We start from the raw sequence: 22992 nt of genomic DNA on the forward strand, positions 1-22992 counted from the left end.
GAGCTGGATTGGCTGCTGCTGTGAGAGAAAGCGCAGGGATTGGTGCTCCTCGCTCTGAGTGTATGTACTGATATACAGTACCAGAGAGCGCAGTGGGGCAGAGGACTTGTAGCCATGGGAGTGCTTTGGAAAGGGAAAGGGCACAGCCCCGAAGAAAAGTTATATAAGCCTGTTAAGCTGTACCTTCGCTCCCTGCCTCCAAGAGGAGCTCCGGGTGCTTTGCTGTTCGTGAACTCTGAAGAGGTAAAACTAAATAGTGCTCAGAGCAACACTCTGGCATGAAAGGGTGAAAGCTGGGGTGTAGAAGCAAAATGTGTGAGGTAAAATGTGACGTTTCAGGTCTGCTTCTTAAGAAAGGTTCCATTGGGAGTATTTCTCACTGGCTGAAGTTGTGTTTGGAGTCTGCGTTTGGTACATTGGCATGCAGTTGGCATTTAAGGCATGTTCTATTGGTGAGCATTAATGCTATTTAATATATTGTCTTAATAATCTTATTTTCCCCTACAGGAACAGGTTCCTGCAAGCCAAAAGGTTGGACGTGCATGGTAGGTGATCTTTATGGCTGGCTCCAAGCCTTTCTGTGCTTACTGCTGATACGGACTTTTTGTGCGTGTGATTCTTCCTTAGTAAAACATGATGTGTTCAGGCATTTCTAGCTTTCTTAAGGCTGCACGTGCTTGGAATGTGCCATTATGAAGTTACTATGAAGTTACCTTAAAAAGCAAAGAAACAATCCTTTTCCTAAGAACTAATAACTTTTGTCTGACAAGACAGGGAATGTTGTAATGTGTGACCACTCCCACATGCTGCTAAGAAGTAAGTATGCTAGGTGAACCCTTTGGCCAGGGTACAGGTAAATTGGAAACAAAATGTCACATTCCAACAAGGTGACAAAGCCTTTTGCTGTTTGTTTCATATGGTGGTCAAAGCAAATGCTGGAAAACCTGATGCATACAGTTTTCCAGTATCTAACTTGTTTTCTCCTTGCGTTGGCAACTGCTGCTAGTTAGTCACTGTAGCTAAAGGTACAAATAAATTAATATATTGAGGTTGTTTTACTCTTGCATAATCTCTTCTTCAGGTTTAAGAATTTGGTGCCCCTCTGGCCCCCTCCACAAAAAGTGGTAATACATAAAATCACTCTTGCTTTGCGGAAGAAGCTACATGCAAAATCCTTGGGATGTAAGATTCACACGCACCATAAATACAATTGCACACACCAGTCAAAACTCTTTGTCAGTATTGGTGTAGGATAGAAGAACTGACCAGCAATCCCAGCCAAACCTGTGCCTTGTCTAAGTTAGAGTGTGTGTAGGTCTCCTTTCTGGAGGGACAGAGGAGTAGGGGAAGCCCTTTAGGCTCTCTGTAAACTATATGGGTCATGAGATAATTTCTTTACCATGCTCAGCTGTATTTTGAAGTAATGCACCTGGATGGAGGAAGAGCGTGGTCTGTCAGTTACAGGAAAGTTCTTGTGTTGTTATACAGGTGAGTTTTCTCTGTTGTCATTTGACCAACAAACCTAAAAAGCTGATGGGGGAGCTTCATTCTTGTCTGTGTTCCTACCCCAGACTTCCATATTGCGTATTTGTAGAAGTTCACTTGATCAAAAGGGCTTCAGCTGAACATTCTTTATACCTGCGGTGTTTGGACTATCAGGCAAACTCCCCACTTCAGAAAAACAAATACTGAAGGAGTCTATTTCAGGGAATGGAAAAACTGGTTTGTCTCCTTTCAGAAAAGGCCCTTGGCTGTTTTTCCCCTGTGTTCTACTCATTAATTTTGAAGATCAGCAGCAAGCGTTAACACTTCAAAAACAGACTGAAAATGGATGGCTTGGCAATAAGAAGGCCTAAATGTTTATAAAATGTATAGCGTACTTTGTAACATTAATGCCAAGAAACGTGTCAAAACCTATTGCAGAAAGATATGGTAGTTGATAAACTGTATAAAGAAAACAATGCAGCTGGAGAGACTTATTTGCATTGAAACAGTTTTGTGTTGCTTTTTTTTCCCCTCCTTTTTTGTTGTCAGTTTGAAGTGAATCTACTATGAATCAAGGAAGATATGAAGGGACAGAAAATACCATATCTCCTTCTCCATTTACTTTCTCTTTGTGCTATGCTTTGGGGTAGGTTAAAGTTCTTTTTTTTAAAGAAAAATAAGAATGACGGCTGTTACTAATTTTTTATGTGAGGAATTATTCAAACATTGTTAATGGCTAAGGTGGAGTAAAGCACTCCTGATGCTGAAGAAGACTGGAACATTGTGACTCAGATGGCCTTGGCCTTTAAGCACAGAGACCATTACTTTCCTGCAGTTCTGCCACATGACTTGGCTGGGGCATTTACACATGGAACCATTTTCAGTACTAACTGATAACCAGTGCCTGCTTGACTGGTGCCCCAAGTCAGGCACTGGTTATCAGTTAGAAATGAAAATGGTTCCATGTGCTATGAACTTTGTGCTGAGATGGCTGGGGAAAGGTCCCCCAAATTGCTCTGCCGGGGTTGCCATATATGTAGATCATTAAATATCAGAGTTTTCAGTCAGGGATAAGGAGGTGCAGAAAATTCTTATGGGCTAGATTTAATGCAACTTAGTCATTTGTTCTTATGTGCTTTAGGTTCTAGAGAACGGCAAACTGTAACAGGGCTGTTTTCTAAGGATGTCATCCTTCCTTGTCCTTTTCCACCTGGGAACGATGAAGTAATTTACTGGAAGAAAGAGAACAAAAATGTACTCAGCTACTATGAGCAGAAGGACCAGCTAGAAGGCCAGCACCCAGATTACAGAAACAGAACACATCTTTTTCATCAGAACATTGCTCATGGAAATGCCTCCTTGAAACTTAGTAATGTGACCTTGACTGATGAGGGCCTTTATCATTGCTATGTGGGAACAGAGAAAGCTAAAACAGAAGTGGATGTCATGCTGCGGGTACAAGGTTGGTAAAACTACAAAAAGAACAGCCAGTAGAAATTGGCTGACTCTAACAGATTTGCTGGCATTAATTCTCACGTGGAATTGAAATCCTCCAACTAACAGAGCACCTCTTGGACCTTCTGGTGTTCGCTTTTCCTCTAGTAAGACGTAACAAGTTAGAAAAACACAGTGTGACATCAGAATCTACTGCACAGTTGTTTGGAAGGAGTAATTAGTACACTTGACTCTTAAAACATAATGTGTCTTAGAACAGTAATGACGATAAGTAAGGCTGTGCTTTCCTTTGAAATCACATATACTAAATTTTTCATTTGTTTTACTTATTCTTTACAATGTTATTTAAAACCACCATCTGCTTCAATTTAAAAAGGATTTTTAAATTAATAGGTCTGTTTTTTTTGGTTGTTTTGTTTTTTTCTGATCTACAGTTCTCCCTGTTTGTGCACTGGAATACCAAAAGACAGAAACAGCAAGGATTTTGAAGTGCTATGCCTTTCATACTTACTTGACACCAAATGTAACTTGGGTACGAGGCAATGCATACATCCCAGAAACAGGTCGGGAGGAAACCAGGAATGGAGTTCTCTCTTCTGTTAGAAGTGACCAGAACGTTATAAACACATCTGACACTTACTACTGTCATATTAATCTCTCCCATGATAACTGGACTGCTGTGTGGAGTATGCATGGTAAGGATAAAGGGATAAAGCTTCTTCCTACATCATTACTGTAAATATTGGTTGTCACATTGCTGGGGCTCTTCAGCCTGGAGAAGAGAAGGCTCTGAGGAGAACTTATAGCAGCTTGGAGTAACTCTAGGATACCTGTAGACAGTCTGGGGAAGGCCTTTTTATAATGGTTATAATGGCAGGTAGTGACAGGACAAGGGTAAATGGTTTTAAACTGGAAGAGGGTAGAACTAGACTAGATTTTAGGAAATGTTTTTAATTGGATGAAGAACACTGTAAGAGCTCCTTGTCAGATGTATGCATGACTGCCTCTGCTGCCCTGATTGCTCCCTAAAGCACGCCCAGAACAGTCTCAGCTCCTAATCCACTGTGTTTGCTTCAGAGGAAGAGTGGTGTTTTTAATTTAGGCACAGTAGTGTATGACTATGGAAGGTTTCAAGTATGATACCATAGCAGATAACAAGTGCACCATAAATGTCTGTTTCATTAATCTGTCTTTCCAGTCCACAAGTGAAAATGCTGCATTTCATTACACCTTGTCTTTCCAATCCACAAGTGAAAATGCTGCATTTCATTACACCTTTGTTTGACTTTCACTGCATGTCTGCCATCTCATTGGAGCATTTTGGGAATAAATTTCTTTCCTGTTCTTTACACGATAACATTGTTGGATACAGGTGGTTGGTTTGTTTTTTTCCTCTCAATAGTTTCAGCCCCACACCTCTGTTAATTCAGTTGCTCCCAGTGTCTAGAATTTTATATAACTTCAGACTACACCTAAAATGGATCAAATCCATTCTATTAATGAGTCCTTCAGGGTCCTGCACATTAGGGGAGAAATGTGTATGTTTGGGTTTTTTTTTAATAGATAAGAGGTAGCATCTGAAGATAGAAACAAAAACCTTCCAGAAACATACTGTGGTGTGTGACTGTGGTATCAAGGTACTGAAACAGGTACTTTTTGACCATTGTGGGTTTTTGTTGTTTTTTTTTCCTCTTTTAAATATCTTCTTCTAACTTTCATACTGTTTTCTGAAGTAATTATAGAGGGTTTTTGTAATTATCTATTTCAGACCAACTTTCAAAAGCTGAAGGAAGTAGCGCTGTCATTTCTTGTGAATACAGCAATAATGCTTTACGTGCTAAAGATTTCACTGTTGTCTGGAAACGAAACAAAAATGCCTCTATCTCAGTCCTGGCCTCTTTCAATGGTACATTTCAGAATCACCAGCCTCGAGTTCAAATTATCCAAAACAACTTTTCACTCAGAATTACTGATCTTAGTGTGGATGACAGTGGAGACTATGTGTGCAATATTTCAGCACCTCACAGCACAAGACTTTCCGTGACAACGCTGCAAGTTGGTAAGTTATTATAAGGGAGGGAGACAAATGATGGGAGTTCAGAACCAAAGCATCAATCAGAAATCAGTAAAATAGCTTTTTATAATAAGTAATGGCTAGAGGGAGAGACAATTCATTGTTACTATCCCAGGTGGAAAACATTAAGGTGTATTTGTTTAAGGATCTGCGGGTTTTTTCTTCTCATTCTCTGCACGGAGGGCTGTGCTGTCAGGAGCATAAAGAAACTTACAGAATTGTGTCCTAAAACTTGCTGTAATGCAAGTAAAGCCTCTCAGCAGTAGAAAGGAGATGAAGGCAAGCCCAAAGATGTGGTGTCGTTCTTTTTTGTTTTTTTTTTTAATGCAGAAGAAACCTTGTTGAGGAGAACCTTGTGGTTGTTATTGTCAAAGGTTTAATTTTACATAGTAGGCCTTTTTCAGAATTGGAAATACACAGGTATTTCTGCATGCCTTTAAATTTATGAACTGTAGTCAACTTCCAACTGACTGGGGCAACATATCATAAAAGGGAATTGACTAAGTTATAATAACTGCAGATATTTGTCTTCTCCTATGGCAGCTTAATTCACAACTGAAAAATATGCATTAAATGGCATTGGCTATATGAAATATGAAGGAGGATGCTTAGTTTAAGTAAAACTTCTGAGTCAGACAAACATATCTCCTCGAAACTCAAATTCCAGAATGATTTTTCTTATCCTATTAGTCTGATATTGTGCTTCTGAAGTTGAGAGTATAGGATACCTCCAAGGTGTTGCACATATAACTGATGCTCCTAACGTGTGTGCACAATTATGTTATTCTCCCTGTACCCTTAGTGGAGAGATATACACATACCTTTCCACTGGAAATATGACCTTGATTATCCTCCAGCTGCCTTTCTTCTGGCTACTCTGCAGGTGGATCTCACAGTAGCCACAGAGACACCAATCATCTCCTCATTTGGTGGCTAAATCACTAAAGCTGTTCATGTTTTCCTAATTTTGGGCCAGAAATACGTAATGCAGAACAGGAAAAATATTTTCCAAGCTGATGAGCATTTTTGTGTCAGCATGGGCTGAAAACATGGAGAAGACACAGCAGAAGAAGTGAAGCCTAAAATAGATCCACATGTAAAAGACTGAGTCCTCCAAATGTGAGTGTTAGGAGCTGAAGTAAGGAAATGCTCAGTGCTTCATAGAGCCATTCACTGCTTAGATGGGCTTTTGTCTCCTGCGGAATCCGTTGTTACCACCCATTTGAGGATCTAATGTTTTTTGTATGCATCTGGATTGCATGGTTGCATCGTGAAGGTGGAAAACATTCTAGATGAAAGTTGAAAAGATTTGGTATGAGGAATGATTAGATTTGTTGTCTGGGCTGAAAAACACAGAGCCATTGCACTGGAAATCTCCAGTGCTGCTAATGACACTGAGCACTGTACCTGGAAGCACTGTTTACCAGGCTGATATTAGAGTCATGGAATGGCTTGGGTTGAAAGAGACCTCAAGGGTCAAGGTTCAACCTCCAGGAAATTAAGTTAGCAGATTTTATCTTATGAGAATGCAGGATTTTCTATCAGCAGAGTTAAGGAAAAGTAATGTGCTCCTAGATATTCATACTAGATATTCATTAAAATATCACGTTATAGTCTTCACTTATTGCATGGGTCAAGTAACTTGACCATTGTATCAGTGACATTATAAAGAAATTGAGATGTTCTCCCTGAATTAATAGGCTTCTCTATAAATGAGAGAAAAATTATAGTTTAGATATACTTACTGAAAAGCAGCGGGTGTTGATGTGCCATATAAAAAGCTTTTGTTTAACATTTTGCAATTTGTGCTTTTAAAGAACACACAGGTAACACCCTGACAATTGCGATAGTGACAGTGACTGTGATCGTTATCATTGTACTGATGGTGATAGTGGTATTCTGTATCTGCAAGGTATGTACAATCACGAGTGGATTTATTTTTGAAAGCATTAAACTGAAATATAAGCATAAATTTGTTTTTCATTATTTAAATGGGGCAAGTAGGAAAAAAGTCTGAAAATATAGAGTGATAAATCTCTGCATAGGAAAATTGTCTTCAGTTCTTTTCTATGTCCTGAAAGCTCTCTTGGATATAATACTTTGGTTGTAATTGTGTTGAAATATGCCCTTCCGTTAACCAGACTGCTCTCCCATTCTCTGTGAAAAGATGAAGAAGTAGATTGTCCTTTACAAATACTTTCTGATAACTTCAGCAGAGGCTGTTGTGATAGGACGAGGGGAAATGGTTTCATACTAAAAGAGAGGAGATTTTGATTGAATATAAGGAAGAAGAGTTTTTTGTTTGTTTGTTTGCTTTTTTACTGATAAGGTGGGTGAGGCAGTGGAACAGGTTGCTCAGAGGTGGGTTATGTCTCTGAATGTACCAAAGCTTTGGAGACGTTCAGAATCCGACTGGGTGGGGCTCAGAGCAACTTGATCTAGCTGCTATGTGTTCATTGCTTCCCTGTTCATTGCAGAGGGGTTGAACTAGGTCACCTGTAAGTGTCCATTCCAACTCAAACAATTAGCTACATCCAGCCCTAAACACCTCAGGGGAGGAGGCATCCACAACCTCCCCAGGCAACTCGCTCCAGTGTGTCACCATGCTCACAGCAAAGACTTCATCCCAACATCCTGTCCAAGTCCACCCTCTTCCAGTCCAGAGCCATTTCCCCTCATCCTGTTGCTAAATGCCCTTACAAAATGATTTAATTTCTGTCATTTTTACTTTGTTTTGCTCTCATGTAGAGATTCTTGTTGGATGCCAGCCAGTTTTAGTAATGCTGATATGCTTTGGAGATGGTAGCGTATATTTGAAATGAAACTGTTTCATATGAAGAGCTTAAGCAGTACTCTTTCATCTTGGGACTCGTTGAGACCTTTATCTCATAATCAGAGGACACAGAACAATTTGAGAGGTTAACACAGCACTGGTGACATTGATTAAGGTAGAGGGAAGAAACGGGAATGTTTCTGTGTTGTTGTGAAGATGTTTATTTTGCTCAGCCTAGTCTTAAAATGGAAAATACTGACTTCTGTCACAAGAATGTCTTGTTCTGTTTGCAACAGAGGATTAATTTGATGTGTAAGTAGTTCTCACGGAAGTTTTTGTTTTAACCAGAAACACAAAGAAGGAGTGCTATGAGTATCCTCGCCATAATAAAGGAAACCCTTTCACTGCAAATGGAGGCTCCTGTGCTTGTTGCTGAAAATAAGCTTGGAGAACATAGGAATTTTTTCCCATTGAGCAGCACTAGGAGCACAATGGAAGGCGAATTACGTGAGCAGCAGGAACAAGCAAGTAAACTGACAGAAGAAATCATATGCAAGTCAACTGACGTTTGTACGTGAAATTTGGGTGTATTAAAAGGACAATGGGAACATTTCAAGGAAAATCAAATTTTGAGGGTTGGTGGTTTTTTTTTTTGTTGTTGTTGTTTTTGTTTGTTTGTTTTGGTTTTTTTTAATCTGTAAGGGGAAGAGAGGACTTATGTACTGTTTTGCACTTTACTGAATGTTTTAACACCAATTTTAAAGAGGAAGAGATCTAAAAGAACACTATTTCTGAACCACAGGCAGTCTTTATGTGACAAGTCCCTCCACAGCATTTCTGATGCCTGTCCTGCGGCGAGAGAGCAAACATCCTTTCGCCAATTGTAGGAGAAGCTTCTAAACTGATCGTTGATCTGGAGTTTAGCTTCTGCTGTGGTAAAATAACTGCTACAGCCTCTGACCAGCAAACAGGGCAGCTAGAAGCCTGATATTCTGGCTTTAAATGCTGTCCTCTGAGACTGGGAAACATGACTGGATTTGCCCTCCTGTTTGATTTCACAAGAGATCTGACAACTGGGATTTGTTCCTAAATAATGAAGTGGGCTATTGGCAGTATGTAATCCAGTATTGATCCCTGGGGCTTAACAAAATGAAAATATATAAAGATGAATGCAATACACTATACGTTGTGTTTTGGTTTTCGCTTGATATTTATTTTTGTAAGTGCTTGTTTTAGTTTTGTTTTTGTACATCTGCTTTTGGTTATGCTTGATGGTATCAATTATCTTGTGTCTGTGAGCCAGGACTGCGCTTACTCCTCTTCATGAACCTGAAATACAATTGCGAAAGTAGAAAGCTGTTGAAAAACAAAACACTGTGCAGGGGATTTATGGTAAGTTCACAAGTAAATGACAGAAACTTCCATTCACTAATGCTTGTGCTTCTTTGCTTTAGCAGCTTATAGCTGAAACACACTAGAACTAAATACACATACTGTATTGAATCTAGCCAACCTTTTCTGTCCTACTTAGTGAAGAATACAGGTGTCTTGTCCTAATGCTAGCATTTGTATCCTTTAAAAGCAGATGATTTTGTTGCAATACAATGTTGTTTGCTCTGAATCATACATACTTCCAGGAATAGGGGTTAGCAGTATTAGAAAGTTATTTTTAATGCTAATCTAATAACACTAATGAAGGCTTCCCTATGGCATCCTCTCCCTAAAGAAAGTGTGCAGATGTGTAGAAGACGAGATGTTCATCTAGTATTAATGTAGCCCTGCTGTAGACAGTGAAACTACAGTAATTTATTTCAGCTAAAGATGACTCTACCAGTCCAGTGTAAAAGCAGAAATTGGAGTATTTCCACAGAATTGTGGATACAGAAGAATGAAGGAAGTAGTGGTATGGAAAGGGATAAGAACAGATAAATAATATGGAAAAATTTATTTTTTCTTACTTCACCTCCATTACATTTATATGATGTTAAGTATGGGAGTTTGTTACCTTTGCAAATGAAGCAAATAAAAGCAGTGACCCTGCTCGTCTTCTATCACTGCTACAAGTAGCAACACTACCCTTCCTTTCCTTGGTTGCTATCAGGCAGGTACAGTCAGGCATGGTTTGATTTTTGTAACACCTTTCATTTTCATCAGTCTTACTATACTACCATTTTTCTCGGCTATGGTGTATTGACCGGTCATGTTTGCCCCATAGAGTAAAACTGTACCTTTTTCATGCCAATATCTCTTGACTTGCTCCTCAGCTTGTTAACTTGAGATTCAGCTATTTCTGCCCTTTCTTCAGCATCATCCAGATCATGTTGCTGTTTTCTGTACTTGGAAAGGTACAGATTGGCTTGTGCTTCCTAGTGAGAGAAAACAGAGCTGATTTCCTCCAGTACCTAAGAAATAAAGCTTTCCATATCAAATGTAACAAAAGGGGCTCAGCATGACTAAGTAATAGCCCTATGGAACCCACTTGACTTTTAAAGGGCCAAGGGTTGGTGGGTTTTTTTGTTTTTTTTTTTAGTGGTTAGGGATTTTTTTTCTCCACAAAGAAAGGATTTGATGTTTTCAGCAGCACTCTTCATTTTAAGTGTACTGGAAGGCTCTCAACAAACCTCCTGAGGGAGTACTAGGAAAAAAAGTCTTTCCTGTTCTTCCCTTCTCTTTGCATCCTGCAAATTATTCCCCAATCTTGAGCTAAAGTGGAATAATTTAAAGTAATCAGTACAAATGCTATATATTTTATACATAAATGTATTTATAAATCCAGCCTTCATATAAACACAGCTAGGAAAAAAAGGCCAAAGTAAAGTAGTCACTTACAGCTTCCTCTGCTTGGTGTTTGTAGCTCTTCACTTTTAGTTGTAGCTTATCTATCAGATCCTGCATTCGGGCCAGATTCTTCTTATCTTCTTCTGACTGCACCAAAACACCAGTAATTGGGTTAATAGTGTAAAAAGGTCAAAAGCATCTCCCACAGTGCAGTATATTGGCTTGTATATTATTTTGCAAACATGTCATCTGAAGTATGAGCAAGTCATATTGTGGTCAACCTGCGCATAGATTCTGTAGGCTGATTGAAGATGATGTGTGAGATCTTGGAGGCTGGGGACTAAAAGAGAGTAGTGTCTGTATTTATATACTTATATATACCTATACATGCACAGAGGATTCCTTGCTTGGGGGTGAGAAGCACTTGTTCTTATAGAGTGTGTCATTGTTGAGTGAAACAGGTCTATGTAATTGTATGTAATTTGATGGTTAAATCTGTTTTGAAGGCATTTCTGGTAAAATGAGCCAAGTTTAAGCTTTTGCAGGCCATAAACAGGCAGGCCAGTTAATTCTATCTGCCTGTGCCTTCTTAGCAGCTTTCAGGCTCTGCATACAGAAGTCAAACAACATGTGTGACATTAAATAATAGACTAAACAGATCAATGAATAGGATCTTAAGAACACTGTCAAAAGCAATGGAAGCAGTGCTCTGTACTGAAGTCCTTTTTTTTTTTGAAAGGCAAGCAGCATGAGCAGCTGTTTGTAAGCCTGTGGTAAGTGTCAGAGCTCTGGGACTGGGCAGCCCTACACATGGTGATGCATCAGAATCCTCTCTTTAGCAGCATCTCTAAGAGACAGCTGAGCTTTCTTCCATTGCAGTGCAAATCATCATCTAAACCATGCTAAAACCATCCAAATCCCAGCAATAGCATCCTTCCTAACTGTAATTAGAATGAGTCAGGCAAGACAATAGTAGCCCTACAAAGATATTATTCCCATCCATAAAGCTTCTTGCAATCAGAAAGCATTGGGTAATGCCTTCCTTTATTCTTCACTGGGACCCAGTGGCTATGCAGTCCATGGTCACCTGGTAAGTCAGCTCCTTTATGCGCCTTTCAAACTTGCGGGCTCCCTTTTGGGCATCTGAGTTGCGGCGGAGTTCATTCTCAAGTTCATTCTCCAGCTCACGAACCTGCAAAAAAGAAAAACCTCTTGCCCTTAGTTACACTTACAAAGCAGCAGCTGATGTACTTCACAGCTCAAGAATTGCTTGTTTTCTCAGCATCTTAATATAACCGAATTTCAAAAATGGATCATTCTTCCCATTCTATTTTCCTTAACTGTATTTCAGCTGAACTAGCAGTCAAAGGTCCTACTCAGAACCTTTGTCAAGAGGAAAAAAAATGTTTAAGGGAAGCAAGCAGAGTCCTTTCCCAGTTTTAGATGTTGTGCCATTCCTTTTTAAAATATGTCATTATTTTTTTAATCAAGAAGTCGGCCAACTGCTGTGCTACAACAGTTCATTGTAACTGGATGATAAAAGGGAAACGCGTGTCCAAGAACTGTTCACCTGAGTTCTGTGAAACAGGAAAGCATTCACAGCATCTGTTGTCGGTCACTACGAACTTACCAGGCAGCCCTAGGCCACCTACTCAGTCCCAGTTCTGTAAGACAGGGGAGAGTGAACTGTAGTTTGATTGCAAACTTACCCTGGATTCCAGTTTCTGGATCTGTTTCTTGCCACCTTTCAGGGCTATTTGTTCTGCTTCATCCAGTCGTTTCTGCAGATCTTTAATGGTTTGCTCCATGTTCTTCTTCATTCTCTCCAAGTGAGCGCTAGTGTCTTGCTCCTTTTTAAGCTCCTCAGCCATCATTGCTGCCTGAAAAACAGTCAAACTTTACAGCACCTTTATTATGCTATTGAATTACACCTCAGTAAAAACTTGATGGAAGATCTTGAATCATCCATTACTTGGATCATTCACTACACCCTGAGCTCCAAAGAATAGTTTGTGTCTGCATGTATCCCCCGGGCAGAGAGAATACATTTTTTCCCCCTCTCTATTCTAAATGCTGTGAATTGAGGTGGGTTTTGTTGTTATTGTTGTTTGCTTGCTTTACTTGTTATTTGTTTGGATTTGGAATCCTTGCTGTGTGTGTAGATCTACAATATCTGTGATCTGTACAACTCACTACAGACATTTCAACTAGAGCTTATTAAAGAAGTCTAGTAGTGGAGTTAGGGGGTCCTGGTAGGTAGTAGATTAAAACAACTGGAAGGCAAATTTCCCTGAACAGCCATAGATGAGCGCTTCCTGAGCAGCTGTAACAGCACAGCAGTTTCTGTAACGTGCTGCAATAGGAAGCTCAGTTTCAGCATCTTGTGTCATCGTCCCTGGCCGTTCTGCAAGGCTGGTAACAAGCACGCCTATTAGCTCTTTTCTGATTTGACATGTTTCCCTGCTACCAAGAGCCATTTACAGATTTTGTATCCATCACTGAGCAGCCATTGGAAGCCAGCAATTGCTGCAGTCCAAGCTGGAGTTGAATCAAGGACAATCAGTGTCGTCTCTCTGGCAGGCAGTAATAGCTCTGCCTCCTGAGAAGCGAAGGCCGTGGTATAAGAATAGCTTCATTCATGCACTCCATGATGTGATATGTCAGCCCAACTCTGCATTTCTCTGGGTCTGTGGGAAATTAAAGTATACTCTAATGATGGAAGGACATCCAAATGATGTCCTCCTCCTGATTGGAAGAATGCACTCTGTCTTCTTGGATCTTTGTCTTCATGTTTTCCTAATGGACACCTAGTTACGGGGTAAATCATTTTGGACTCATTAATTTTGTTTCTTGTATCAGATTCAATGTGGGCCAGTCAACCAGTTAGCTCTAGATCAGTCTGAACTGGTTTACCCTACAGAAATATGCACTTTACTCAACCAAAGGGTGATGTGACTTGCGGCTGCGAGGATCAGCGGAATCTGCATTCTTGAAAAAACAAAACAAATTAAATGAAGCAGAATTCTTTCCTCTCTTTTTGCCTCCAGCCTGTTTAACATTGTAGTTTTATTAGCTGCCTCCAGATTATTGTGGAGCATTTGGGATATACCAGGTTTGTAACATACCTAAGATGTGCTGAGCTGTCCTTCTTGGACACTGTGGAGCAGAAACAATATGAGCAAGGAACCAGGCTACTCACATCTGTGATGGCTTTCTTGGCTTTTTCCTCTGCATTCCGGCACTCCTGGATTGATTCTTCCACTTCATTCTGCATCTGGGAGATGTCCCCCTCCAGCTTCTTCTTCTGATTGATCAGGCTTGTATTCTTTCATTGCATTTTCCACAAAGGAGAAGCAGAAAAGGAAGAAAAGTGATTATTGGAAACCTATCTACTCTAAATACAATAGCACACCAAGGCTTAAATATTTTTGCAGTATCTGGGGAGACCCAGCAGTGTGGAAAGGGCTTTTCTACCCGGCTAGCTTCAGACCTAGGAACTGTTAAGAGTACCCACAGAGCTGTAAACATTCAGATGTTGATTCAGATAAAATAATAAGCTAGAGACTGAATTAGAAGAATGGATAAGACAGCCCAGCTCGGAGAACTAATGATCCATAGTCTGTTAGTTAATGAGGTGGTTAGAAAAAAAACCCTGTGTCATCAAAGCAGAAAAAGCTCATTCTCCCTTCTGAGTATTGCAAATTTGGTGAAGAGAAGGTTGGATATTGCAGCAAAAATGCTGCTGAGTCAGGAGGTGTCCCTACATGACTCTTAAAGTCCAAAGGCCTCTCTTAACAGACCACTCCCTGTGGTGTAGCTGAGCACATTGTGCTGCTCTGCAAAGGAGGCCTGCACCCAGGCTCTGCAGTCTTCTCTGCTGAGTAACAGCAGCAATAACACCATGTCTGCCTCTCTAACCCAGCCACAGCCAATTGAAAGCAGGAAAGTGGTGGTTTTATAGCACCTAGAGAGGAAAAGAACTATAACTTGCTCTTGTAATCACCCATCCCTATTTTCTGGGAACCGCTTAAAGCAGTTGCTTGAGCCATCAGTTCCAGCTGCCCTGGCAGGAAGGAGGAGGCACATCTGCAGAGTGGCTTATTTTCTCTCCTTCATTTTCTAAGCAGAAGGCATGCGGGGAGCATCTGTCTTGTGATGCCCATGGATGAACAGTGTCAGTGCTTAAAACATGAAGCTCAGTTTAATCTAGAAAAAGCCAACCTGAGTATGCAGCAGGTTCACGCGTTCGGTGGCTTCCAGCAGCTCATGCTCAGCCAGCTTCCTCGCCCGTTCAGTCTGATCCAACAAAGCCCTCAGCTCATCCAGCTCTGACTGGAGAAGGTTGTTCCTCCTGTCAGAGACTGCCAGCTGCTCCTTCAAGTCTTCATTCACGTGTCCCAAGTCATCCAGCTGCACCTGGAGCTCCTAGAACAAAGCAGCCAGGTTTTACCAGGTCAACTCAATTTTGAGCCCCTGTGCTTATAAAAGTACCCATTGACTGCAGAGATCACCTGGGGCCCACCTCCAAAGGTGCAGTGTTTCTTTATTGGAGAAATAAAAACAGTCCTCTAGACTGTTATGTCAAGAGCTTTTATGGTATGTGGTGCAAGCAGGGAAAAACCTGAGCTGAGGTCTGTCAGAGCTGGCACTTCTACCCCAGGCAGAACCAGCAGCATGGGCACAGGAGGGACAAGAGTCAGGCAGTGACATGAGAGATCTCTTAGCAAAACTTTTTAAAACAAAAAAAAAAAAAAACCAATATTGAGGCAGGTGACAAAGCTGAACGTACACACACACTCCCTGTACTCCAGCCAACTGATTAGCTCTCCGGTTTTAAAGGATTTACAGGCTCTCAAGGAGATCACATTTTCTCAGCACCTCATGCTGTAGCTCTCTGACCCTGCAGGAGGCTGTAGCCAGCAGGATTTCATGCCTGGATCTCACCCACCTTGTGTGCAAATCTTGGAAGAAATCTACTGCTCAGTATTCTCTTATCAGATGTGATCATAAGGGCTTTACTACATGTCCTTGAGAGTAGCTTCTCTCTTGATCTTCATCACCATTACTGTTTTGGTATGAAAACCAGCTATCAAAGTACCTTGATTTGTGTCTGCAGGCCACGTGCTGACTTAGTTGCTTCTGCAGCATGTCTGTTAGCATGGCTGAGCTGGATTTCCATCTCGTTAAGGTCTCCTTCCATCTTCTTCTTCAGCCGGATGGCCTCATTTCTGCTCCTGGCTTCAGAATCAAGGGTGGACTGCAGAGACTCTATGGTGCGTTGTTGGTTCCTCCTAATTTTGGATAAAGTAGATGGGAAATTAAGGGTGAAGGGAATTGTTTTACTTTCTGGGAAGGGACGCAGAGCTACACGAAACCATACTTAACCTTCAAGAGGTGTCTCATCTAGAAGCAGCAGTACATTTCTGAATTATATACATAGCATAGGTTTCTAGCACCTTGTTGCTGCGTACTTGTCTACTATGTTTTACACCCTCAGCCAACTCCCGATCTGTAAGCACCTATCCTTCTCCTATGTTTTCTTTGGCAATACTTCAGCAGTCTTTGTAATCAGTTTAACTCTTCAGACTATGGTTTGTGCTAGGGTAAAGAGGGGAAAAGATTTCATCCTTCTGTCATCTGACTATTTTTCCCTTTTCCTGCTGCTCGCCTCTTTTTATCTGCAAGCTCCTCTCCTTTTATATCCACGCTTCGTGTACCTCTTCAAATCTCACTGCTTACCCAGATTGTGCATGAATAACTGCAAACTCCTTGTGTCCTCCTGCAAACATTGTAGCCATGACTGTACAAATGAACTAGATGCAGAATTAAATATTGCCTTCAGGTAACATCAGCCTGAGCAGCACTGCAACAGTTCTGCTGATTTGTGGTTCTCCTGGGTTGGGGCTCATTCTAGGAGATCGGGAGGAGAAAGCAGGCTGGATCTGCTTGTTTCCTGCTGTGAATGTACAGGCTTAGCAGCTCATGGTCTTCCCATGACTGTGCCATCTGGTTTTCCCGCAGCTGCTTTGCGATGTGTCTGGTGGGTTTACATGTACACTGGCAGAGGCCGGACTGATAGGAATATCTGAACTAAGAAAAGATCTTGTGGTAGAACTACCCTCTGGCAGAGGGCAATAACTAGAGCTGCCTTAGTTACTGGTACCACCAGCATCTGCTTTTGGTGGCATAAGTAGCTGTGGTTTGTTTGGCTGGCTTGGGTCTTGGGAATATTTCCGATGCTTTTAGCAGAAGAAACATTGATAAAAGCTCTCTGCACAGTACCTTATATTTTCCATTTCTTCATCCTTTTCTGCCAGCTTCCTTTCAAAGTCAGCTTTAAGCTGAGAAAGCTCAAGCTGAAAACGAAGGGTCTTGCTTTCTTCATGCTCCAAAGCTCCCTGGAACAGAAAGCACCATGAGCTTGCAGTTGCTTTCCCTTTCTTTTCAAATCACTAACTGAAGCAGAAAGATGATCCCTTCATGCTTTTCTCACTGTTCCCAGTAGCAACATTCCTCCACTGCTTCTATCTCTAAGCAAGGGATACTTATCCCTTGCTGCTTATTTGGCAAAGCAATGCTTGTATTCACCTTTGATGAAACCTGGCAGCTGGAAAATGGAGCAGAAAGCTCCTCAGTACAAATTCTCCGTCAGCCCATGGCTCACCAAAGTACCAGGTGCTTTAGGCCTTGCCTACACAGTTTTGATACCAACATAGGTATTCCATTGCACTGCAGTGCCAACACTCTCAGGAAATGCATGGGCTTCTAAGGGAGAGGGAGAAACTGAAGCCAGATTGTTGTTGGGAGCTTGAAGGGGTCCACTTACAGCTCATCAAGATCTCTCCAAATGAGGGGGTATTGAAAACCTCCCACATGTGCAATCTCGTTATGGAGTATGACTTAAAGGAAACACAGAGCAGGCATCAGTTAACATGAAGGAAACATCACAGAACAAGGGAGATTTGTCCTTGTTCTGATGTTCTCTCTCACTTATGGAGGTCAAGAACTGTGCTGGTGGCAACCAGTAGTTAAGCACCAGGCCTTTGACTCTCAGATAATGCACAAACCAAGTTCATGGCCACTTTGACTCACTGCTGCCAGAGAAGGCAAGTGGAACTGAACACCACATAGTTTGAAAGTGCTCTCTGAAGGGTCAAAGTGCTCTGGCTTTGCTGTGTTTCCCTCAGGAGATGGTGGAAATAGAGTGGGGTTCCTGAAAGCAAAGCTGCTCAAAATCCTTGCTTATTTCTGGCCACTGTGCAGCAGCTACAGGTCACTTTTCATGCCACTTCATGCCAAGCAGCCACCCCATGTTACTGGAAACAGCACACAGAAGCACCAATGATGATGGCCAGAATCCCAAATCACAAGGGAGGGAGAAAGTCTGCACTAAGTCATTTCTATCACAATTAAGATACATCGTTGCTTTACTTTAGTTAGCTGCCAGTTCCAGAGATTTCAGGAAACCATTTCACACTGTTCATGAAAGTAAAGCATGCCCCTTGGATCCCTCAGAACCGATGTATTCTTTCATGTGAGAGAAGCTCAGTGACAGAGCATGTAATCACCCTTCACGACTCAGAGCTGGGGGAGACAGACATGCCATTTCCCCTGCTCTGATTGTGAGACCTGTTTGTTTGGCCGTGAAATCCCTGCAAACTGTAAAGCATCCTGTAATAGACAAAAGAAGTTGCACAGCATTTAAGGCATTAACGGATCCCTGTTGCTGCATGATGCTCACTTCAGTAGATGCTATGAAGAGAACAATTCAAATGAAACACAGCCCTCCCCTACAATCCCTTGCTGTGTTGTTTCTAGCCAGCAACACCTACACCCCCTTCCTATCTCTGCAATGCACCAAGCTCCCAGAAAAACCCTGGAAATAAATCAGAATCTCCAGTCAGTCTGTTCTGCGTTGTTGGTTTGTTTCTGTAAACTGTGATGGGCCATCCCTATTGGATACATGCATGTCTGTTCCTATAAAAAGAAACACAGCGTTGTTAAGTGTCTTTACCAAACTCCTATGGGAGTAAAAGATTTTCTGGATGGCCTGTTTTTATCTTGTTTCCAAGCTTGGGACCACTTCATTTTTTTAAAGCGAAGTGCAGCATCTAAAGCAATATTTAAAGCCTTGTAGGATTTGATGTCATCTGGAGGTTTGTTTTCTTACGCCCTATGATAGGAAATGGTGAACATGCTGATGAAAACTAGGCACTAGAAATATCTGATAAAATACTGTAAAACAACAGTTCCTGGATTTCCTGAAATGGAATGCTGTCTGTTGGTTTTTCAGAAGGTGAACAGAGGATCTTTATGCTTCCTGACATGAAAATAAAAAGAAAAGAAAAAAGAAAAGAAGAAAACAATGCCAACCCCTACGAGACACCTCCTTTGAAGCAGCTTCCATTTGGTGATCTCAGCTGAGATCTCCAAAAGTCACCAGGCTCTCTTGAAACCCAAGGCTGGCTAAGCAAGCTCAGGGGAGCTGGTTGGAGGGCAGTTCTACTTGCTATTACCACATCTGCAGTGTAGCTGAGAGGATCAGAAAGGAGGGAAATTTGTGATAAAGAAATAACTTCTCAATCCTTTGAGTTCTCTCTCCTTACCTCTGCTTCTTCCAGAGCCAGCTGAACCTCTGACTTTTCTTGTTCAACCTGTTTCTTGACCTTTTCTATCTCATGGAGGTTCTTGTTTCCTTCACTGATCTGATTGGTCAGATCAGAAATTTCCTCTGAAACAAACAAATGAAAAAAAAAAAAAAGTTTAGGGGGATTTAGTGTCAATTTGAGTATTCCACACAAAGCAATTCATGGAATGAGAATATACTATCCATGCCTCAGACTGCCACCTCAAGTGCTCATCTGTATGCAAGACAGGTTGTGTACATCCTACTTGTACAGCAACTTCTTTGGCCTGATGAACTTGAGGGCACAGATTTTCTCATAAGCACTTTTTGAAGCAGTTTAGTTTGTATCTGTGATCTGCAGGCTAGCCACACGGTGCCCTACTTCGAGAGCTATGTAGGCCTCATCTGTTGCATCTTTGCCACCTTTCTTGTTCGTTCTCTGAGGCTGACACCCCTGCAAGCAGTGAGCTTTCTTCCCCTGCCAGCGAGGAGGAAAAGGCAGTGGTTATGATTATAACATGCTTTCAGTGATGTGAATTGTTCCATTAGTGTAACAAGCAAAGATTGTACTGCTAGTAAAAAGGCTACACTGACACTTAAGTGTCTTCTCCCTTGCTACAATTATTCTTGTTTCAAACTGTTAGCTACGCTAGATTACACAGATCTAGTCAGTCCTCTGGCAAAACCATTTTCAGTGCTTAAACTTTCATTTCCAGCATCAGTGTCTCCAGGCACACCTGAAAGTTCTAAGGATGAGAGAAATGCCTTTCCCTACCGCTGTTCTCAGTGCTGTGTCTCTGGCACCAGCCATAGAATCCTGAATGAAGCCTACCTTGGAGGTTCTTGTTTTCCCGTTTCAGAGTCTCCAGATGGTCCAATGTCTCTTCATAGGCATTCTTCAGCTTGAAGAGCTCCGTGCTGAGGCTGCGGGCCTCCTTCTGGGAAGCTTCCAGCTCAGCCTGTGACTCTTCATACTTCTGCTTCCAGTCACTGATGATCTTGTCGAAACCACGCTGCTTCTTGTCCAGGGAGGCAGCTGCTGAGTTGGCCTTTTCCAGATCAATCATCATATCTTCCAGCTCATTCTGCAGCCTGTGCTTTGTCTTTTCCAGAGAAGAGCACTTGGCATTGGCAGCTTCAATTGCTTCCTCGGCTTCTTGCAGGCGAGCAGCAAGCTTTTTCCTGCCAGATGGGAAGAGACAGCAAAATGACTGAGGGCAATGACTGCTGTCTGTCCAGAAAAGCTGACACCAAGGCAATATCTCAATAATTCAGTTTCCAAAGGGAAAATAAAAATCAAGCCTCTAGAGAGAAGGGACTATCGGAGACAAAAAAATAACCAAAATTGTGAATGCTACAAGTGGCAGACAATTCTGTGCATGTGTGTGAATGTTCAAAACTGAACTTTTGACTTCTCACAAACAAGCCTGCCATGATTTCTAACTGTGACTACTATGGGCTGGCTGTGAATTTTGATAGAACCTAGTCAAATGAAAGTGCCATGTACTGAAATTTCCATTTAAAAGACATAGCTGCTGATTAGGAAGTTGATCGTGCCTTGGGCTTTTGGTCATAGGCTATTTAGATGGTGAAAGCCAGGGCATGGTAGTCTCAGCAAGAAGGCATAATGGAAAGAAAGGAAGAGCTCCAAAAAGATCACAGTAAAAATCCTTGATAGAGAAAATGTACTGGAAGCAAGGGAAGATCCTGCAGACTGGAGATGCTCAGAGGTAGATCACAGAGTCATAGAATCATAGAATGGCCTGGGTTAAAAAGGACCACCATCTAGTTTCAACTCCCCCGCTATGTGCAGGGTCACCAGCCACCAGACCAGGCTGCCCAGAGCCACATCCAGCCTGGCCTTGAATGCCTCCAGGGATGGGGCATCCACAGCCTCCTTGGGCAACATGTTCCAGTGCATCACCACCCACTGTATGAAAAACTTCCTCCTAATCTCTAACCTAAACCTCCCCTGTCTCAGTTTAAAACCATTCCCCCTTGTCCTATCACTATCCACCTTTGTAAACATCTGTTCCCCCTCCTGTTCATATGTTCCCTCCAAGTATTGGAAGGCCACAATGAGGTCTCCCTGGGGCCTTCTCTTATTCTCAGCTGAGAGCCAAATGAAGCCCATGTAAGTCACTTACTTGGCATCTTCCAGCTCCTCAGTCCTCTGAATGGCATCAGTCTCATACTTTGTTCTCCACTGTGCCACTTCTGCATTTCCCTTGGAGAGAGCCCGCTGCAGCTCTGCCTTGGCTTCTTGCTCCTCCTCATACTGTTCTCGCAAGAGATCACAATCATGCCTGGCTGCTTGCAGGGCATGAGCCAGGGCATTTTTGGACTGTAGGGATAGAAAGGTCACAATATTACAGGGTTACCTACAGCGTAACCCAAACAAACATGCCCTAGAAATTCAAACCAAGGGTCAAGTCTTTGTTTCTTTTTGCTTCTGCCCTTGTCAGTCCTGGTCAAGTCAGGTAAAAAGTCATCCCAGCAGGTAACATGCTGGGCAAACTACCAAAACAGAAGGTATTCTCATACCTTTGGAGAAACATCCAAATTTATAAGATGCAAGATCTGAGATTTTGCATATACTATTAGGTCAGCTTTATTTAGCAATTACAAACACTGCTTATTTTTCCAAACTCTTCTCTCTTGACTTGCTTCTCTCAGGGCAAAAATTTATATCTCTTCAGTTAGCAGGTAGTATTTTCACTCCTATATCTCATTTCAGTTTTTAACCAGGATACAAATGAATATGAGTAGTTTTTCCTATTCCATTTCAATGAATGGAACAATCAAAGCCTTACCTTGGTTTCCTCTTCTAGCTGTCTCCTAAGTTCTTCAATCTGCTGTGTAAATGATGTTTTTCCTCGGGATAGCTGACTTATCAGTGACTCCTTTTCTTCAAGCTGTCTTAGAAATTCCCCTGTCACAAGATTTAAGAAGAGGAAGTGACACTCTTGCAGCCAGAGCCAAAAATCAAAGTCCAACTTAAACAGTTCTACCGAAGGGAAGATCAAACATGATTACGGCTGACCTTTTGTGAAGTATCTTCCAAACTTGTACCTATCAAGACACTTAACCAGCATGATTTTCTTTCCTTTTTTTTCCTGATTACTCATATTTGTACTGTCACTACTTTGATTCAGGAACTTCAGCCAATTTCATGAATCAGGTTAGACTGATGCTTACTTTTACATGAAACTGCTAGCTGCTTTTGTTTTCTCCACTTGTCTTTAAGGATTTCTTTCTGGAGGGCTCCAAAGTACTCTAATAACCTCACAACTGCCAGCATACAAAACAGAGGGATACACAAGGAAAACTTTACTCATCACAAGGGCATCGCTACTGGGCAGAAACTGCAGCCCTTCAAGACTCCAGAGAACTAACATGAAAATAGATGGGAAATGAAATGTCTTTAAAAATGAACATGAAGTTAATTTAGCAGAACAGTGGTATCTGGTGGGGATGCAGAGATAAGAGTTCTGTGGCAAAAAAATGTAGCATGAATTTTTTGGTTGGATGTGAGCATCCTCTGGAGTGCAGTGCCTGAGGCCATGCTGAGGAAGGTGTATTCACACACACAACAGAAGTATGGCAACTCCCTCATCTTCCCTCTAGCTTTGCAGTGGATGTGCTGTTTGTAAAAGTGGTACTTAGCCAGCGCATCCACTTCAGCTCATGAGGCAGTAGCACAACATGCTGGTAGATATGACTACAGATGAGTTTTAAAAGACAAGTTCAAGGCAGGGTATCTCCACCCAATGTTACAACAATACTGAAGACAGGAAAACT

The 22992-nt window shown here is 41.7% G+C and overlaps 2 protein-coding genes across 4 annotated transcripts in view; one reads left to right on the forward strand and one right to left on the reverse strand.

Moving 5' to 3' along the window:
* The first annotated feature begins 77 nt into the window (after nucleotides 1-77).
* HHLA2 (HERV-H LTR-associating 2) lies at nucleotides 78-22586 on the forward strand. 3 transcript variants are annotated; one of them, XM_032447982.1, is made up of 9 exons: nucleotides 78-243; nucleotides 508-545; nucleotides 2035-2131; nucleotides 2627-2947; nucleotides 3375-3635; nucleotides 4709-4999; nucleotides 6832-6926; nucleotides 7188-7189; nucleotides 22439-22586. In XM_032447982.1, exons 3-9 carry the CDS (start codon nucleotides 2068-2070, stop codon nucleotides 22584-22586), a joined length of 1182 nt encoding a protein of 393 aa, XP_032303873.1. In that variant the 5' UTR covers nucleotides 78-243; nucleotides 508-545; nucleotides 2035-2067. The 3 variants fall into 3 exon arrangements, with proteins under 3 accessions (XP_032303873.1, XP_015733343.1, XP_015733332.1); XM_015877846.2 differs by lacking the exons at nucleotides 7188-7189; nucleotides 22439-22586 and adding an exon at nucleotides 8136-8969 and having other exon boundaries at nucleotides 80-243; XM_015877857.2 differs by lacking the exons at nucleotides 6832-6926; nucleotides 7188-7189; nucleotides 22439-22586 and adding an exon at nucleotides 5898-6816 and having other exon boundaries at nucleotides 79-243.
* Nucleotides 8979-22992, reverse strand: part of MYH15 (myosin heavy chain 15) — a 44131-nt gene continuing 30117 nt past the window's right edge. Inside the window, exons 31-43 of the mRNA XM_015877821.1 lie at nucleotides 22005-22123; nucleotides 21339-21535; nucleotides 20024-20373; nucleotides 19172-19296; nucleotides 16848-16963; nucleotides 15664-15856; nucleotides 14787-14990; nucleotides 13765-13890; nucleotides 12275-12445; nucleotides 11653-11757; nucleotides 10617-10712; nucleotides 10016-10153; nucleotides 8979-9116 (exon numbers count right to left, since the gene is read on the reverse strand). Coding sequence (XP_015733307.1) covers nucleotides 9099-9116; nucleotides 10016-10153; nucleotides 10617-10712; nucleotides 11653-11757; nucleotides 12275-12445; nucleotides 13765-13890; nucleotides 14787-14990; nucleotides 15664-15856; nucleotides 16848-16963; nucleotides 19172-19296; nucleotides 20024-20373; nucleotides 21339-21535; nucleotides 22005-22123 — 1958 coding nt within the window. The 3' untranslated portion in view covers nucleotides 8979-9098. The remainder of the gene's footprint in view (nucleotides 9117-10015; nucleotides 10154-10616; nucleotides 10713-11652; nucleotides 11758-12274; nucleotides 12446-13764; nucleotides 13891-14786; nucleotides 14991-15663; nucleotides 15857-16847; nucleotides 16964-19171; nucleotides 19297-20023; nucleotides 20374-21338; nucleotides 21536-22004; nucleotides 22124-22992) is intronic.

Source organism: Coturnix japonica, chromosome 1 (assembly GCF_001577835.2).
Source record: "Coturnix japonica isolate 7356 chromosome 1, Coturnix japonica 2.1, whole genome shotgun sequence".
Lineage (NCBI taxonomy): Eukaryota > Metazoa > Chordata > Aves > Galliformes > Phasianidae > Coturnix > Coturnix japonica.